This window comes from Pleurodeles waltl, chromosome 4_2, assembly GCF_031143425.1.
Source record: "Pleurodeles waltl isolate 20211129_DDA chromosome 4_2, aPleWal1.hap1.20221129, whole genome shotgun sequence".
NCBI lineage: Eukaryota > Metazoa > Chordata > Amphibia > Caudata > Salamandridae > Pleurodeles > Pleurodeles waltl.
Genome location: NC_090443.1, coordinates 553,366,781 through 553,385,724, shown reverse-complemented (window position 1 = coordinate 553,385,724; position 18,944 = coordinate 553,366,781). Strand labels below are relative to the sequence as shown.

The window sequence follows — 18,944 nt, the reverse complement described above, 5'->3', positions numbered from 1 at the left end:
CTTCCAGCAGCCTCTGCTCATCACTATGCCGACATTCGCTAAGCTGTTTACTTTCAGCGCAGGTACGGCATAGGGGGAACATTAGCTTACCGTCGACTCTATAAGGGAGCACCGGAAAGTAAAGTTTCCGCGGAGGGTGAATCTGACACTTAATGATTCCAAAGTACTCTTTGAGAGGTTTAAAGTTCCTGTATACAATTGTAGGGTGGCCCACAGGGTACAACTTCACCTTGTTCACAAATGGATACAGACTAGTGAAGTCGTAGTAATGTATTTTCTCACCAGGGCCAGCTACACGGTACAATTGAATGGCGTTTGTACGGCCGCCGAATAAGGCGTCACGGGGCTCCAGCGGTGAAGGTAGCTGCTGGCTCTTAATAAAAGTGCTCAGTGCGCCATCTTTCGATAGCTCAGTTACCCAATCATGTTCCCAGAGAGTTCTCAGAACAAACCCACAACTCTCAATATACTGCGCCTTTGCCAGAGTCCGGCGGTACAGATGTTCAAACGTGGTGCCCTGCAGTCTATTAAATTCATGGGGTTTGTAACACTGAGGGCAACCGTGGTAAAAACACCCGTTGAACTCAAAGGCCGTTGGAACACCGTTAATTAATGCATACCCGTCTAGATAGTAGCGGCCTAGACGGTATTCGCCGCCCTGCAAAGCGTGCTGAATGAAGATGCTCTCATTCGCAGAGACGTACATGAGCCACTGAATAGAAGGTGTGGAGTAACGTTTCTGCTTGCCGTTATAGAGGTCAGGTGGTATTAAGGCGATAGTTTCAGACCTTAAAAACATGTGTTTATAAATAGACATGCACATTGAAGCCAGAGTAATGTTTTGAAATGGGTCCAGGTATACAGTTATTTTTTTTTCACGCTCGCACGGATCTGTTTCAATAAACACGACCCGCTTCGTCATAGCCACCACAACATCTCTGAATAGGTTGCATGCTTTTCGCAATATCATAACGTCCGCCTGACAGTATGCTCTCAATTCAGTTTGGAAATGAAACCGTTTTTCACGGTTTTCATCGTACCACTGTAGAAAACTCTCTTTTTCAGAGGGCATCATATAATCGCAACCATAACTGTCGGGCGGAGGCATAGGCCCGAAGTAATTCTGATTAGCCCATGTGTTAAAAAAGTGTGGGAAATAACCTTTACAGCCTTCAAACCCAAAGGCTTTTGGCAGTTTGCTCAACTTCATGGGCAGAAAATTCAAGGTGTCTATGAACCTAATGTCAAAAGGCACAACCTTAAGCAGCATTAGTTTGGAACCTTGGGTTATGAGACTAACGGGAAGCTTTTCATGTATCAGGTCCCTGATAATGAAAAAAGAATCATATGCTTTGGAGTTGTGAGCCAGAAATGTATAATCCTGGTATCGGGGTTGCATAAATGTGAGGAGGAAATCATTCACGCAAGCCCTACCTTCAAACTCCCAGCTCCCATCACCGGTTAGATGGTGGGCGTAAATATAGTTTGGTTGGTGCACCCCCGTCTCTTGCGTACACTCTATGTCAAATACGATATGGTCTTCTGTTTTTTTCTGGTAGTGACTTCTGAGCATGTAACACTCATGGGTTGTTCCGGCTATAAAAGGAGCTGTACACCTAGGGCACTGCATACCTTCACATTTGTGATCGACAGGTTTATAACGGCCGCAAGTCCCACAGTCGGCTTTAAGAACACATTGGGCGAGGCCTATGTGCGTGTTTAAGCAGTCTTGCGACCGACAAAACAGCTTGCACGTTGGACAGTTCACTTTCAGAGCATTGTCATTGACACAACCGTCCCTCTGACACATTTTACAGTGTAATTCACACTGGTGTTTGGTCCGGTTGTTGTATATGTGATCGCAATGCTCACACACATACTTGGCGCCTAGAAAACCCTTCAGGTTCAAGACACCGTAAAAGTGGTTTTCATGGTGTAGCACATACACGGTCTTGTTTTTCACACCTTCATTGGTAGTGAAGTACTTCCAAGAACCTGCATGGTATAGAACTTTAACCGTCACGGCGAAGTGATTCTCAAAAAGTCCCAGATCCCCAAAACCGACCATTTTGTCAGTCGGTATCTGAAGCGCCTCATGTGCTGCTACAGCCATCGCCATAATGACGGCGTCTGGGGTAGAGCGGTCCATCAATAAGCCTGCAATGCTTGCGGCCAGACACATGTTGGTAGCTCCGGTATTAAAATCGAGCAACCATCGTGATTTCTTGTCAATGATTTTACTGTACATAACGCTCTTTAAGGCTCTGGAAGCACCCCCCTCGCGCCCCCTAACAACGAGGGAGATGATTCTAAAGGACCCGTACGCCAGTAATTCAGCCTTGCTCTGTAAAAGTTTAGATAGGTTTTCTAAAAACGTTACAGCGTCAAACACATCCCGAGATGACCGTCTGGTGAACAGGGGACTATTGAGACCCTGTCCCTGAAAACGCATCTGAAAGAAATCATTAGGACCCACATCGTGTAACAATCGTTCGATCAGCGTTTGCACAGCCTGATGTATAGCTATGATGCCATGATCTGAGGAGTGTAGGCGATCTAGGTTAACGAACCTAAACTCCTCATAGTGTTCTGTAGCGTTAAACCGCTCTACAACACGACTATACCGTCTCACACTTTCCATAAAAACTGGTTCTGAAGCCTCAGTTTGAGAATTACTGGTTGTTGGAGAGCTCCCAGGGGTGTGGTTAGATGTAGGTGTGTTTTTAGACCTTCTGGTAACGCAGAGTCTGGCTTTCTTTAACTTTTTTATTACCAGCTTGCGTTTTCTAGAGCTACCAAGCCACTCTGGCTTCTTATGGGCCCATCTGGTTTTTGGTAAACGACCCCCGCCGATCTGAACAATGTCTGGCTTGTTTACAAATGGTGACACTGACACTACACCGACTTCGGACGGGGCTCCTCCAGACTGCTTAAGGCTGAGACGGCTCGGACCGCCACCCCCAGACGGCCTGTAAAGACCAGCAGCACCTCCTAACTCTATATTTTGAGGTCTTATGGGTGCAGGGCTTGGGGGTTGACATGACCTCTGACTATTGAGCGCTCGTAAAACTCTTAGAGCTCTACTAAGCAGGTGCTGGGGCTTCTTTTCATATTTAGACCTATGGCCCCCTGTACTGGTAAATGTAGTTCTAACATTCCCCGGGTATGTACGCTCACCTAGTCATGACGGGATGTTACCCATGGCCACAATTGTTGAAGCGCAAGTTTGGGCCATTGTGTTTCTACACCGAGCCATCAGCTGTTTTAAAGCCTTTATGCTAGCTCTGGATGCCCCTCTATTACCGTCGTTCTTACATAGTTTTAAAGTTTTTAGATGGAGTTGGCATTTTAACTGTCTGAACGAATGATGGATTTCTTTAACGTAGTTGTCTAGAACTCTAGCCCGGCTTGAAAGGTTTGTTTCAAGGCCAGTACTTGTGACACTAGAGGGGTGATTGCCAACTCCCTGAGCATCCCCAGTTATAGGACAGCGGCCGTTGTTATCACCCCCAATCACGGCTGAGGGATCAGAGCGGGACGTAAAAACAGGATTCCAGTGTGAACATCCAGGAGTTTGAGAGCCCTGATCATCGCTCGAGGGTGTTCCAAAACTCTGATTTTGCGTTCCGCTACACCCTATACTGCTGTCGGGGTATATTGATGATGATGGTGAAGACCATTGCGCACGGGCACTTGGCGCAGGACTGGTGGGGTCGTATGCCCCCGGGGGTGTATCGGGGGACATCAGACATGGGGATGCCGGGGCTTCAGAACTTTGGGTAGTACCAGCTAGAGCCTTAAGAAGCTCTATACAGTGGGAGTAGGGATCCTCTGCAGGGTGATCATTTTCCATGGAGGGGTCACATAACACAGCGGGGATAGTTGTACACCCTGGAGAGGTTAGGTCGAGGCCAGGCACGCCGGTATTAGAACTCTGGACCCTAGGGGGAGCCGGTTGTACCTCAACAAAATTTTTAAAAGACAGGTCTAGAGGCCCAGATTGTTGCTCAGGGTTCTGGAACTTCTTCCTACGATTCTTTAAGGACAGCCGATTTATTTTAGGGTTGCTGCACTGTTTTGGGGACCCTCCAGAGGCTTCACAAGGTGCAATCAGTTGGGCGCTTGGCGTTGTAAGAACGATAATGTCCGGATGGTCACACCCCAAACCCTGGATAGTTGTTGCAGAAGTGCCCGCTGTACTAGGTATTCCCTTTATGATGGATGATGTGGTGTCGTTATGAGTTGTACCTGGTCCAGGAGCGACGGATGTGGAGATGTTGCAGGGCGGGTCTCGGTGCTCGGGTTGGCTCACGAGTACCGATGACTTTGTGGGGTTTTGAACAGTCCCAGTGTAGACCTTTAAAGATGACATCCGCGGCTTAGGCTGAGGGCAGGCGTCTCCGGAGCTCTGGTGTGATGATTCTAGGACGTAAAGATAGCAAAATATAGATTAGGGCTAGTTAGAGCGGCTATACCTATGGGTCGGAAAGACGTTTAGACACACGCTGCACTGTATACACCAAACTCTACATTTTCTTAAACTCACCATGGTTTTTCCGGCTTGAGGGTCCCTTCTTAATGGGCGGGCCGTCCTTAGAACCAGGGGACTTCCTTTTGCGGGGCTGCTTTTTAAGCTTTCCATCCATATCCCGGCTCGCTTCATCCATAGGAGCCCCTCGGGATAAAAAACATAAAAAAATAATGTAACACATACAATATAATACATAGACTATACGAACTCACTGAGATGACCAAATATAGGTCTGATTGTTAGACCCTGTTAGGTTTTCAATGGGGGTACAAAAAGACCCCTAATATATACCTGCAGAAACGTTATCCTGTGACAAGGTGCTTGACCCCTCTTGAACATGGAGGATTTGTTGGAGAGAGGCAATCGCGCACCTGAGTTCTGCATCATAACCTATGCAAACACATGGGTGCCCATTAGAAGTAAAATAAAAAAATAACATTCCTGACAACGTCGTTCAGAACGACCAAGGTCCTGTAACTCACCTTGCTGCACGGTCTCCATTTGCACAGGGGGTTCCCCAGACTCTTGACAGTCCTGTGTACAAGAGAGACAGATTTACCTTTAAACATACCACAATTCATCTTCTACGTCCGAACCCTTCATAAAAGCACAACAAGGGTAGGACAAAAAGAAAAAAAAAAAAAATTTTAAAAAAAATTTAAAAAAATAATAATAAATAAAAAAAAAAAAATTATAAATAAAAAAAAAAAAATTTAAAAAAAAAAAAAAATGTATCTATCAAGATTCAAATTGTTGAATCCCTATGTTCTGTAAGTATAAATACATATTGACAACTGTAAAACTTTTCTCAAAAACTATACAAGGTTTAATAAACAAATTCCACATGGTGGCGCTCTTGCATAATACTACCTCTAGGACTGTCTCTATAAGACATAGACTGGAAAGTGGATCCTAGGATCCAGGCCTGGTTTTCACCTTAGCTGAACAAGGCTGTGAACCATGTGTGGGGGCGGAGCTCAGTCTAAACTCCTAGCTGAGCCAATTCCAACACCACACAGTCTTTGTTTTAAAAGAAAAAGAAAATGGCCGGATGTGGATGCAGCATGTGTGAGGTCCTGGGTTTTTTCAAGGCAACAAAATCAGATCCAAAGCCATCCTGAACTAAGGTGAGTGGGCTGTGGTACTTGAGGGGTCTGAAAAGCTTTTAGCAGGGATAGTTATTTTTTAATCATTATTATTTTAATTTAATTCAATATTTTTTTTTATTTATATGCTTTTAAAAAAAACGACCTTGTAGGCCCCTAAACCCCTGTCCACACTTGCCACACAAACACACACAGATATATATATATATATATATATAAATAAATAAATATATACATATATTTTTTTTTTTTTTTTTTTTTTTTTTAAAGGCTGTCACATGATGGCCTGGGGGTCTCTGAGCCCTGTGCTCAGGGACCTCATATTTGTATTTGTATTTTTTTTTTTTAAATGCTGCCCTAAGGGGCCTTGGGGGCCCCAATCCCAAGGCCCCCAAAACGCTATTCATTTTTATTTCTTTTTTTTTATATATTTGTATGGGCCCTACGGCCCTAGCGCGCGAGGTCAGGGCCCACAGACCCGGCCTCGCGCCATTACTATTTTTTTTTTTTTTTTTTTTTTAAAACAAACAAATGCCGCACTCTGGCGGCAAGCGATCGGATCCCCGAGACCATGGGAACCCCACGAGGTCTTGGGGATCCGATCGGATGGTTTAATTAGAGAGAATACCGCGCTGAAACACGCACGGCATTCTCTCTAATTAAACTTTCAACGCGGCTCTCAGAAGCCGCTGGGGTGTTCCCCAGCGGCTTCTGAGAGCCGCGTTGTTAATAAGCCCATTTAAAAAAAAAAAAACTGCCGGCAGAGGTCTCCGAGGCTGTAAACGCTCGGAGACCTCGTTATCAAGTTAGGAGATCTCTTCACGGAGGCAGCGCGACCTCCGAGAAGAGATCTCCTAACTTGATAACGCTGTCTCCGGGCTTTTACAGCCTCTGGAGACACGCGCTATTAACTTAACAAAGCGGATCCCGGAGACCTGCAGGTCTCTGGGAGCCGTTTTGTTAAGTTAATAACGCGGGTCCCCAGAGCCCAGGACGGTTTTGGGGACCCTCGTTATTAACTTAACAAAGCGGCTCTCAGAGACCTGCAGGTCTCTGGGAGCCGTTTTGTTAAGTTAATAACGCGTGTCCCCAGAGCCCAGGACGGCTTTGGGGACCGGCGTTATTAACTTAACAAGGCGGCTCTCAGAGACCTGCAGGTCTCTAGGAGCCGTTTTGTTAAGTTAATAACGCCGGTCCCCAGAGCCCAGGACGGCTTTGGGGACCCGCGTTATTAACTTAACAAAGCTGCTCTCAGAGACCTGCAGGTCTCCGGGACCAGTTTTGCTAAGTTAATAACGCCGGTCTGGGAGCCGCTTTGTTAAGTTAATAACGCCGGTCCCCAAAGCCCAGGACGGCTTTGGGGACCCGCGTTATTAACTTAACAAAGCTGCTCTCAGAGACCTGCAGGTCTCCGGGACCAGTTTTGCTAAGTTAATAACGCCGGTCTGGGAGCCGCTTTGTTAAGTTAATAACGCCGGTCCCCAAAGCCCAGGACGGCTTTGGGGACCCGCGTTATTAACTTAACAAAGCTGCTCTCAGAGACCTGCAGGTCTCCGGGACCAGTTTTGCTAAGTTAATAACGCCGGTCCCCAGAGCCCAGGACGGGTTTGGGGACCTGCGTTATTAGCCTAGCACAGCTGCTTTCAGAGACCAGCAGGTCTCTGAAAGCAGTTGTGCTAGGTTAATAACACCGGTCCCCAGAGCACAGACCGGCTCTGGGAACCACGAGTTATTAACCTAGCAAAGCTGCTTTCAGAGACCTGCAGGTCTCTGGGAGCAGTTTTGCTGTGTTAATTACTCGAGCCCCAGAGCGCAGTATGGCTCTGGGAACCTAGTGATTAACTTAACAAAACAGCTTTCAGAGACCTAGTGGCCTCTGAGACCAGTTTTGCTAAGTTAATCACAAGGGCCCCAGAGCTCAGGCCGGCTCTGGGGGGCCCTTGCTATGAACATTTTGGCGCTGCTCTCAAAAGGCCACGCGGTCTCTTGAGAGCCACGCCGCAAAAGTTCATAACCTGGGCACCCCAGAGCTATGGTTGACCCCTTGGAGCGTAGTTATTAATTTTAGAGCTCTGCACCCCGGAACTCATTGCGCTGAGCTCTAAAATTAACAACTAGGCCACCCCCAAAAGCTCACCACTTAAACACACTATTGCGGCCATATAATACTGGCCCATACCATAAAATACACATAAAAAAATACATAAAGAGCCCCATAACATTTCCTGTACAAATTAAATACAGCCCCACCACTAATACCCTTAGCTACACAACCCCCTGAACCATGACGTACACAATAAGCCCACCAAACTGCCATCAAAATAAGTGCAACCCCACAAAAATACAGGCCCCTACATAGTCCCAGAACCAATATGTACATATTAAGCAGTCCAAATACACCCCACATCGTAAGTGCACTCGCCCTGAAATACATGCCTATACATTGCACATTAACCCACAAGTACCAATTAAACAACCCCTAGCCCCACAAAACAAGTGCAGACTTTAAAAAATACCGACAGATACACAGCCCCAGAATCAGCAAGTACACATTAAAAGAACACCATCCCACAAAATGAGTGCAGATTTTCAAAAATACATGTCCATACACAGGTCCAGAACCAGCAGGTACAAGTTAAGCAGTACCAATACAATCCCCAAAATAATTGCACCCCCATAAAAATACAGACAAATACATAGCACAAGACCCTACTAGTACCATTTAAACAAAATCACCCCACAAAGTAATTACAGTATCTCAAAAATACACTAATAGCAGCTTTTACATTTTTTATTTTTTATTTATTTTTTAAAAGCAGGCATTTTACATCTCTATGTATAGTTAAACAGATTGGTGCTAATGTCATTGTAAAACTTTAGTAAAACACATACACACATCACACTGTTACAGACCTTAAGTAGAAGATGTTCAGCATCACCAGTCTGAGCTCTGCCCTTCATGTTTCCAGCCATTATGTCCTGATGCGTCCCTGCTTGCCACAAATGTCAGTATGTAGTTCAGAAAAAAAGAGGCCTGTGAAGTTGGGGGGTTCTTATACTAGGATCACAGTGGTAATTATGCCTGGGCTCTGTGATTGGTGGGACCTGGAAATAGGCATCTGTTATAGGTTAGCAATATTTGGCCTTTGTTGTGTTTCAACTTTTAATTACTATGTCTGTTTTCTAATTTAACCCCACCTCTGTCACCCCTGGAAAGAATGTAAGCCCATCTCTGTTTTAGATTAGCCATGCCACAACAACCTCTGTTGTGTTTCAATCTTTTAATTACAGGGGCAGTTCTGGGAACCCCTGAAAGAATGTAGGCCCATCTCTGTTTTAGATTAGCCATGCCACAACAACCTCTGTTGTGTTTCAAACTTTTAATTACAGGGTCAGTTCTGGGAACCCCTGAAAGAATGTAGGCCCATCTCTGTTTTAAATCAGCCATGCCCCTCAACCTCTGTTGTGTTTCAAACTTTTAATTACCGTGTCAGTTCTGGGAACCCCTGAAAGAATGTAGGCCCATCTCTGTTTTAAATCAGCCATGCCCCTCAACCTCTGTTGTGTTTCAAACTTTTAATTACCGTGTCAGTTTCTAATTTAACCCCACCTCTGTCACCCCTGGAAAGAATGTAGGCCCATCTCTGTTTTAGATCAGCCATGCCCCTCAACCTCTGTGGTGTTTCAAACTTTTAATTACTGGGCCGGTTCTGGGAACCCCTGAAAGAATGCAGACATGTCTCTGTTTTAGATTAGCCATGCCACAACAACCTCTGGGGTGTTTCAAACTTTTAATTACAGGGTCAGTTTTCTAATTTAAACCATCTGGGAACCCATGAAAGAATGCAGGCCCACCTCTGTTTTAGATTTACCTCTCTACATTGATAGGCTGGCTCTAACATAAGCAGCATTTGACCATTCCCACTTTATTTATTTTTTGGATTAGCCAACAGTGTGGAGGTTTGACCAGACCGCCCACTTTGCAGCCCTGTGCAGAGGCCCCCTAACTGGCACTTGGGCATGAATGTCTGACATGTCCAGACCTGTCCCACTCAGGCTCTGAAACCACTTGCACAGCACTAAGTCATACTTTTTTTTTTTTTACACAACTCATAGGCCAAAACCCAGGGGCTAGGACCCAGACACAGGGCTAACACATGACACCACGTGTTCACAAACCACGTGACACCCCCATGCACGTCACTTCCGGGGAGGGCTTTCTGGGACACCGGAAGTCCCAGCCACCGGATATGACGTCATTTCCGGGGCGGGACAACTGTCACTTTTAATATGGTGATTAAAGGTATCCCTTCCTACTACTCGTCTTGCATACTTAGAACAAGTTAATTGCCATCTTTTGAGGCCCACCAGCAAAAACAAAAGAAAACATGCATGGAAACTAAAAAAGACGACTTGGCAAAATAAAAAAAAGTTAGGTTTAACAAATAAAACTTTGCAATTTTGTTTGTCCTGCTGGGCATGTTTTTGCCAGTCACAATCCTTCTGTTTGCGGGGCACTAGAATTTAAAAATTACGAATAATACCTCCATCACGTCGTGACAAGCAGACAGGCACTAATTAAGTTGAATCAGTTGGTACTTGATTCCTTCTCCACACAGAGAAAAAGAAATGATGCCACGCACACCAACAAATGGTGAACACAACAGTCTTGCAAGCCCTAGACCCTAAAAATGTGTAGGCACCTCGTCAGCTTCAAGGAAGTGCCTGGAGTACCAGGGAAGAGACAGCCAGGTACCTCCCAGTGAGCGATAACTATGTGTCCCGAGCCCAATGGGAGGGAGTAACAGTATGTATTTATTGAAGTAGCCAGTAGACTTCTTGTTTTCTAGGCATGTACTGTGAAGAAAGAGAGAGGAAGTGATAATTGGACTTTTTAAGTCTCCAAGGGTCTAATAACTGTTGTTTTAAAACAAACAGGTGTTTTCACTTGGGACACTGGGTAGCAAACTGATCTGTTGAAGGCTGCCCTTGGCATACTGGGTGAGGTCAGAGGTCAGAACACCCTCCCTGGCGGGCGCGAGGCCCGTCCGTCCAACACCTCGAACGTTGTGTTCACGCTGCTAAGGCGCGCGCATGTCCGCAGCTTGTAATGAATTTGTAGCCGTCATATGGCATCATTGCGCTCGGCTGCCTGCCCAGCCCCCGGGACCCCTTCCGCATCCCCATTGCTTATTGATGATGCCTGCACCATCTCGGCATCTCCGTCTCCGTAGAAGCGGCGAGCGGCCCCCTGCGGCACCTGTAAGCACCTCTCGACGGCAGAAAGGGGAGGCTGGCCCGGGAGTGAAGGATGAATTATTGAAGAGCGTGAACTGGCGCACGTGTTGGCATAGGTAACCCACTGCGCACGCGGCCTGAGCGAGGGGTACGAGCAACGCACAGGACTGAGCAAAGGGGAGGACAGAAGTGACAAAGCTTGGGAATAACAGATCGAGTCAAGAAAAGAAACCACTGGAGATAAGACGCAAGCAAAGGGATGGGAGAAGGAATAATGGTGAAACAGGGAATATTTACAGTAACACAAGTACCTAATACAATCCAGCAATGTGGGTTATCAATGTGAGGAACCTACAATGAGTATAAATGGAACTTGTTCAAATAATCACTGAATATCCTAACAATCCGTCACGGAACCGGTCCTTCTGGAGCCACTTTGGGCACTCCTGGGTTAGAGTGAAAAGAAGGATGGTGCTAGGTAGCGATGTTACAGACGTGAGGCAGGAATACGCCTTAGAGAGAGAAGCGAAACGGAGTAAAAGGCCATTACTTGGGCCCTTTCTATGGAATGTTAGTGAACATCAGCGCTTAATTTGTCAAAAGGGACAAACACGAGGTAGGCAAAGAAGGTCATTGAGTACCAAGCAGGCAAATCAGAGTGACAATGAAGCCAGCCAATGGGAAGTCATGTTCAATTACTGCTATGGAGTTATGGATGGATGACCTAGTGATTTTGAAGCATCGATGAGCTGGTGACATGTCTCTCTTGATTGGCTGATTGTATTATATTGATGGGGTGATTTTGAACCACTGATCAGCTGCTGAAATTGAGAAATTGATAGCAAGGTGATTGAGATGTTGATACCATTGCTTTATGGTGTTGATCAGATGATGATACTGAAATATTGATGAAGTGGTGATTTTGAAGTCTTGATCTAAAGATATCAATGTGCGTTGATGATATTTCGGTATTGATGGCAAGGTGATACTGATTTGAGTAACTGAGTAATGCAGGTACAAAGTACTACAAGGCGACAACGTCAGTCTTTGGGACCCTTGGCACAATATAGTAAGTGCCAGGGTCGACCAGCACTGCTGGGCTGTCTCAGTCCCCCGATTGTCATCTGGAAGAATGTTGCTCACCACGGAACACATGAATGAGAATCTTTTTGCTTTTTCTTTCAAAGTATGAATTGTTGCATTTCAGTAGAGCACAGAGCCTGCCAGGGAAGCTACCCTTTCCCCTTGTTCTAGAGAAAAAGTTCAGGAAATGCTACTTAGGCATTTATAAACCCAGATGTCATATCTTCAGTAGAATCCTCAAACACAGTGATGGGTTTTGGAGGGACATTTAGGTTTGGGGAAATGATCATGCCTTGTTAGGCTTTAGCAGGGTCGGTACTGATTTTCAGAAGGCAGGCCTTTGGCTAGACTGGTATGGGGGGGGGGGCAAAAACAATGGATTGGGATGCAGTCCGAGAAATTGCCGGAGGTTGAGATTAATTCAAGTGTTCCATTCATCACTTTGTTGTTGCTGCATATTATTATCCTTACCTGGTAATCAGGGCAGCGTTTTGATGCATATTAGCATCTTTACCTGGTATTCAGAGTTTTTTTAAGTTGGGTAGGTAAGGAACCAGGTATTCCAGCATGTCTGCTGTTTGGTCAATTTAATGTAAAAGTGGAGTGGAAAAGTATGTCATGGTTCTTAATATTCTCTGGGAAAAGGAGCATTTTCCCCAGTGACGGTGGCTGCTGGACATAATGAAGACTTTCTTGGCTTGGGCACAAAGAGGAATATCTCAATTTTAGGTGCCTTGAAGTGGAGGCTGCAGTTATGTCAAGACCTGAGTGGCCTCAGCACAGTGCTCAGGTAGGGAAACTACAGGGGGGGTGTTGCTTTATATTATGATATGTAGTCAGATATCAGCCGAACATGAATGTGCACCAAAGCTCTGCTGTGTCAAATACCACTGACAAATCAAGCTGTACTTTTGGATTTTCTCATGTATATAGTGAGCCTGGAATAGAGGGTTTTAGGGTGCTTTACAATGATACATGACCTAACCATAAGGATTACATCGAGATGAGGGGAGGATTAAATTGTTGAAAGAAGCATAAAGTAAATATTCACGAGAACAGTGTTGGAACTCACCTGAAATTCCCAGTTCATCGAGGCCAATATTAGTTTAGGAATTGTCTAAATAATGGATCTTGAGCTGTTTCCTGAAGAAGATGTGTAGTCATTTTTAGGGTCAAGCCTGCGTTGCATGCGCTCGCGCATGCGTATCGCAGCGAGACGCTTTAGGGTTTAGAAAAGGGCTCGGAGCCCTGTCAATGTCACGTCAGTGTTTTTCATTGGTTCGTGGGCTTGCTTATTAAAATCTGCTTGCTTTCATTAGTCGAAGGCATGCATAAGTCATGCCTTTACCGGTGGCTAGCCCTCCTCGAGCGCAGCGACCAAGTACAGAAAACATGCGAGGCTCGCTGTTTTCTGTCCGGCTCGTGGACTACTTTTTCTCTATTTTACTAGCGCGATTTCGCTTGGCAGAAGTCGAGCGCTTTACACAGTTAATTGCACTTTTTCAGGTTAGGTACATAAATGCACTTTTGCCGATAGGTGAAAAGTCGGGTTAGGAGTTTACAACGCTATCAGCTCTAACATGAGCAAACGCGAGACCCGTTGCATTGCAAATGCTTGTTCTTAGTTTGGAGGGAAGAGATGTGGTAGGTTCACAGAAGTATTGCTTTTGTGCCGTAGAGGTTCTGAATTTAGGGAATTGGAGTATGAGCGAGTATTCCTTCAGAATCCTCTCAAGTCAACAGAGATGTAGAGTTGGTCCCATATGTAGAGGGGTGGTAGCATGAATTACACTGCTGATTTTGAATTGAATTCTGGATATGATGAATTGCCAATATAGATCACAAAGTATGGGGGTGATGTGTTCAATATTTCCTGTGGGGGGACAAGGCTGGCTGCCAAGAGAAGGACTGCTTTGAGTTGAGTGGTGGACACATGGGGGCAGTCGTACTGGTGGAATTCCCGAAGCTTGTCTATGACTAGCAAGTGGATGTATGTTTTGGGATGGTCAGAAGGGATGAGACCATTCTGGCCACCATCTAAATGACCCTTAACCTGACGAACTAGTTTACCAAAGAGGGAAGTGCCTCTTTTTGGCATGGTTACCCATACTTTTTGCCTGGTACATGATGTGATTTCTTCTGAAAGTGCCCTGGGTTCCTGCTATCCGGGTCCCCAGTGCCAGAGCTGTTTCCCAAAACTGCACGGTTGTTACCCCAATTGGCAAAACCTTTAGCACCCGCTGTACCTTCCTAGTAAATGGTACCGTACTACCTAGGGCCTGGTGTCCTAAAGGAGGTCCCTAAGGGATGTAGCACGTATTGTGCCACCCTAAAGGACCCTTCGCCAAGCACATGATAGGCTGCTTGTCTTGGTGCAGTGTATCCACACAGATTTAGAAAAATTGATGATATTTATCTGGTTTAAGTAAGATCAATGTGACAAAAAAACAATTAATTGTGATAAAGATATGCAATTTAGGAAAAGTATGGTCACCACAGTGCTGTTAAAAAACGAACAATTCTGCTTTATATTTGGATTGCCACTTCCATGATAACTTCACTACGGTGTTGTTTCAAGTTAGTTGGAAAGTCCTGCGGAGGTTCTCTGATGTGTGAGTCTGGTTATAAGCCTCAGTTGCCGGGGCAATACGGCTGCAGTTTGCAAGGCGTGTGGACTTGCAGTTACTCCCTCATATGCCCCACAACCCTCAGTACCTCGTCTAAGTCATCGCAGGTGGCACTGGGCGCTGTGTCTTGCAGGATGGCTGCGTCCACTGAGGACGAGGCAGGATCTGCGGCCAGAGTGGGGATACTACGCTGAAGTGTTCCTTGCGAGAGGCAGCGATTTCCTCGCTAACCAGGCTGCAGACACAAGTGGGAGACTAAGGGGTCGTGCAAGGGGGGTCATTACTGCACACAGTGACTGCCTCAGATCGGGTCCAGTAATGCCTCCACGGGGCACACAGCCAGGAGTTACAGTGGACGGCATTTTAGGAGGAGACTCAAAGAGGCAGATGTAGGTACAAGGACCCTTTGGACATTACAATCATTTACAAACTGTAATTCTAAAAATGTGGTCTACTTGATCAGATGCCCCTGTAATTTACTTTATGTAGGGATAACAACAAGAAAGGTCAGGACATGAATAGTAGAACATCGTAGCACCATTAGGTACAAACGGGATGCTACCAAACTTCCGGGACATTTCATAGAGAAAAGCCATAATGAGAGTGATATGGAATGGTATGTCTTGGAGAAACTTGTGCAGACTCGCCCTGATATCACAAGGCCTCTGTTAATATTTGAAGAGAGATGGATTGACCGCCTTCGTACGGATGTGGTGGGTCCTAACAATGAGATAGCCTGGGGTACCTTTGGAAATTGACAGGACCAGTAGAAATGTGTATTTGTGAATAGCCCTGATAAGGTCCTGTATATTAATTAAAGAAATTCTAGTTCTTTTCTTTCCCTCTCCTGTTTATTTTCTCTCTCTCCCCCGTAGGTAACCCGGTTTTCTTCCTTTATCTACCTTTACTGTTAAGGGATAGAGTGAAAGAACAGAATCCTCTAATTTCCTCCTTATTTTATAATTTAGCCCTCGGCCTCCAGTACTATACTTGTGTCTGATATTAAGGGCTTGAGTGTTTTAAAAAAAAGAAATACTCAGAGTGAACTGGCAGCGTGATTAATGAGGTGAACTACATGGCTTGACTTCCCCGGTTTTATGTACAGCAGTATGAATGTAATTTCATGTGCTGTTTGAAAAAATCTGACGGGTTAGGTCAGTCTAGGCATATTTGAGTGGGGGAGCTATGGTAGACTACATTCCCCAGCATCCTGGGTGTTTAGAACTATATTACACACATTTCCCTTGGTAAAAACTGGATACAGCTGGAGTTATAGGCTCCAGGTAATTTGTCTTTCCCCTCCTGTTTGACTATGGTTCCCATATACATTAATGACATAAACAACCTAACCTTTTAGTAAAGATACCATCCATGATGGGCTGTAACTTGTAAAAATTATTTGTCTGTGCAGTTTTGTGCTTCCTTAGGGTGTGACTACAAAGGGCATAGCCCCGATCATGGACCATGAAATGGGAGGCCCTATAATTCAGGGTAAGAATGTGTAGGTGTATTCGAAACAGAAGTATTGTCCACCCCATAAATCCTCTAGTCGTGTTTGTACAGGCTTACGAAATTGGAAAGAGGCTAATGCATGAATCCGATCACTGTATGTCACTGTTTGGAGTGGAAATGTGCATTTGTACATGCGGACACTGGGCTTATTAGTGGGTTGTTTTTATGAAATCAAGGGCAGAACTGGTGTGATTTCTTTTGCTGTATATACTTACAAGTGCCCTATGAAGCTGTAACCTTACAGAAGGTAGGACTCTCTGCTGACTCCCTACACAATGTCTTGTAGGGTGCACTAGAGATAAAAGAAAAACATTTTTGGAGGATAGGGATCCTTGGCCCTGATGAATGCCTGAGACCCTTAGGGGCTTGTAAGAATGGGTAGAAACATGTTGGCTTAAATAGGTGACACAAATCATCACTATTGTGTTCTCACCAAATGTTTTTAACAATACCCGTGTTCCCCACTAATAAAGGAATTACCAGGGGTAAACACAAGTTATTCTTGTAAGTCTGGATCCCAGTCTTTTTATCCAGTAAATATTTATCAGGAGCTCCCATCTGCTCAGAGGAGACAGACGGTTGAGTACGCCCTGGTGGTATTCATCCTACCAGGGTAGGGAGAAGGAGCCAAGGATGAAGCATGACACTATTAGGTGTGTGAAGCTTCTACTTCCATAAATGGAAATGACCCTAGTGAGGCTATGTGAGCTCAGGAATTGATCTTAAGAGGTGTTCATGCATGAAGGAATTGGGAAGGTGACTTCCCTGGAACAGTCATATTTCTGTGTTATAGAATGAGAATAGGGGTGTTATGACTGCTCGTTTATGCTCCCTCCCTCTCCAATTGTTGTGTTTTCTGGCATCTTAGCTCAGCCAGCACTCAGGCAGCGTACAACAAGATGCGCTGACGGAAACAAGTACAGAAATTACGGTTGTGGGTTGCAAAATGTGATCCTGCAAATCCTCACAATGTCTTGGCAGAAAAGGCAGACCAGGCAAACCCCTCCGGCCACTCTAGGTTCCTGTGAGATGGTCCTTGAATCCTTGGAGTGCAGGGCAGAGATCAGCAGGCCAGCAAAGCAGGGTAGCAGTTCCTGGGAACAATCAGGTCTGGCAGAGCGACAATCCTGGCACACAGCAGTCTTTACCCTAGCAGAGTCTCCTGAGTCCAGAAATGTACTGTTTTAGTGGGTGAAGAGGCCCAGTACTTATACCAGAAAGTGCCTTTGATGTGGGGGATTATTATAAATAATTCTTGTGAAGTGCACTCGTCCTCCTTTCAAGTCAGCCTCAGCTCCAGAAGGCCAGTGGGAGGTAATCAGCCTCTTTGTGTGAGCTCTGGTCACTACCCTTTGAGATGTAAGTGGGTGACCTTCCCAACTTCCCCCTCATGAAGAGCCATCAGTATGCAGATGAATGCAGATGTAGCTGAATATCCTGTGTTGTGGGTGTCTGAAGGGAATGCACAAGTGGAACTGTCACCTAGCCTAAACCAGACATGTATTGGGGATAGGCTGTAGGCACACAGGGCAGAGAGTGCAGAGAAATGTCCACTGTCTAAAAGTGGCATTTTAAAAATAGTATTAATACATCCAACATTACCAGTAAAGAGGACTTAATATTACCATTCCAATGGTACTAAACATGATGCAGCTACCCCTCTAAGATCAGGAATTACAGCCTAAAGATATTATAAAGAATTCCCAATGCTGACCTATGAGAGGGACAGGCCTCACAGTAATGACAAATGACTTAAGGAGTTTTTCATTATTAGAACATGGAAAGCTTAAAGGTACATATTTTACCTTCTGCTTACATGGCACCCTGCCCTGTGGGTTACCTAGAGGTGACTTAAATGTAAGAAAAAGGGAGTTATAAGGCATGGGAAAGGTTTTCAATGCCAGCTTGGGGTGCCATTGAAACTGCACACACAGGTTCTGCAGTGGCAGACCTGAGACAGGTTTTCAGGGCTGCTTAAGTGGATGACACAATCAGTGCTGCAGGCCCGCTATTAGCATTCAGTTTATAGTCCCTGGGTACACAACTGTACAAGGGATTTACATGTGAATTGGATATGCCAATTGTGGATACACCAATGTTACCATGTTTTAGGGGAGAAGCACATGCACTTTAGCACCAATTAGCAGTGGTAACGTGGGCAGAGTCCCAAGGCCAACAAAAAGGTACAGCAACAAAAGGTAAAGGCAAAAGGTCTGGCATAGACCACCCTAAAGATGCCAGATCTAACACCAACAGTGCCAACCTGGTCCCCACCCTCTCCAGAAACAAGGTCCAATGTGGGTTTCTGCACTGCAACCTTAACTCAGACACCTGCAGTGTTTGTGCAGGTCCCCCTCAACGGCGACTGCCTTCGGTGACGGCAGCGCCGATCGTCCACTGTATTTCTGTACCCGGGCGCCTCGGACCAAGGAGAAGAGGACCCCTGGTGTCTCTGTGTCCCCAGGCTCATGAGACTTGAGCCCACTTGTTAGTTCACCTGGACTGGTCCCCCAGTCCTCGCCTGCAGCCTGTTTCTGTGGGCCCCCTTCACCGCAACCACCACCTGTCATGGACACCCAATGATCCAAGAACCCTTTGCACCCTGCCGCCCCGGACCGAGGAGAAGAGGAACACTGGTGACCCTCTATCCCTGAGCATAGCAAGACCTAAGCCCACTCAGTGGTTCAGCCCGATTGGCCTCCTGGCAAGAACCAACAGCCTCTTTCCACTGTGCCTGAGCTCCATAGGAACGCATTGGGCACCTGAAGCTGTCTTGCACTCGTCTAGCCGCGGGCCGTGCTTTGGAACTGAGGGGCCACACCCTGCCACCTTTTGCCCCCCAAGAAG

The 18,944-nt window shown here is 45.7% G+C and overlaps 2 protein-coding genes across 2 annotated transcripts in view; one reads left to right on the top strand and one right to left on the bottom strand.

The window, feature by feature from the left end:
- LOC138293088 (protein FAM163A-like) overlaps positions 1-18,944 on the top strand; it is a 229,636-nt gene that overhangs the window by 72,926 nt on the left and 137,766 nt on the right. The window lies entirely within an intron of this gene.
- Positions 2,711-9,091, bottom strand: LOC138293087 (uncharacterized). The gene is made up of 5 exons (XM_069232094.1): positions 8,551-9,091; positions 5,014-5,065; positions 4,823-4,921; positions 4,547-4,675; positions 2,711-4,422 (listed from the first exon to the last, which is right to left on the bottom strand). Exons 1-5 carry the CDS (start codon positions 8,608-8,610, stop codon positions 3,182-3,184), a joined length of 1,581 nt encoding a protein of 526 aa, XP_069088195.1. The 5' UTR covers positions 8,611-9,091; the 3' UTR covers positions 2,711-3,181.

Coding starts and splice junctions, on each gene's coding strand:
- LOC138293087 (XM_069232094.1), bottom strand. CDS start 8,610: ATGGCTGGAAACATGAAGGGCAGAGCTCAGACTGGTGATGCTGAACAT. Junction 4,922..5,013: donor AATGGAGACCGTGCAGCAAG/GTGAGTTACAGG, acceptor GTGTTTGCATAG/GTTATGATGCAGAACTCAGG. Junction 4,676..4,822: donor ACAGGATAACGTTTCTGCAG/GTATATATTAGG, acceptor TTTTATCCCGAG/GGGCTCCTATGGATGAAGCG.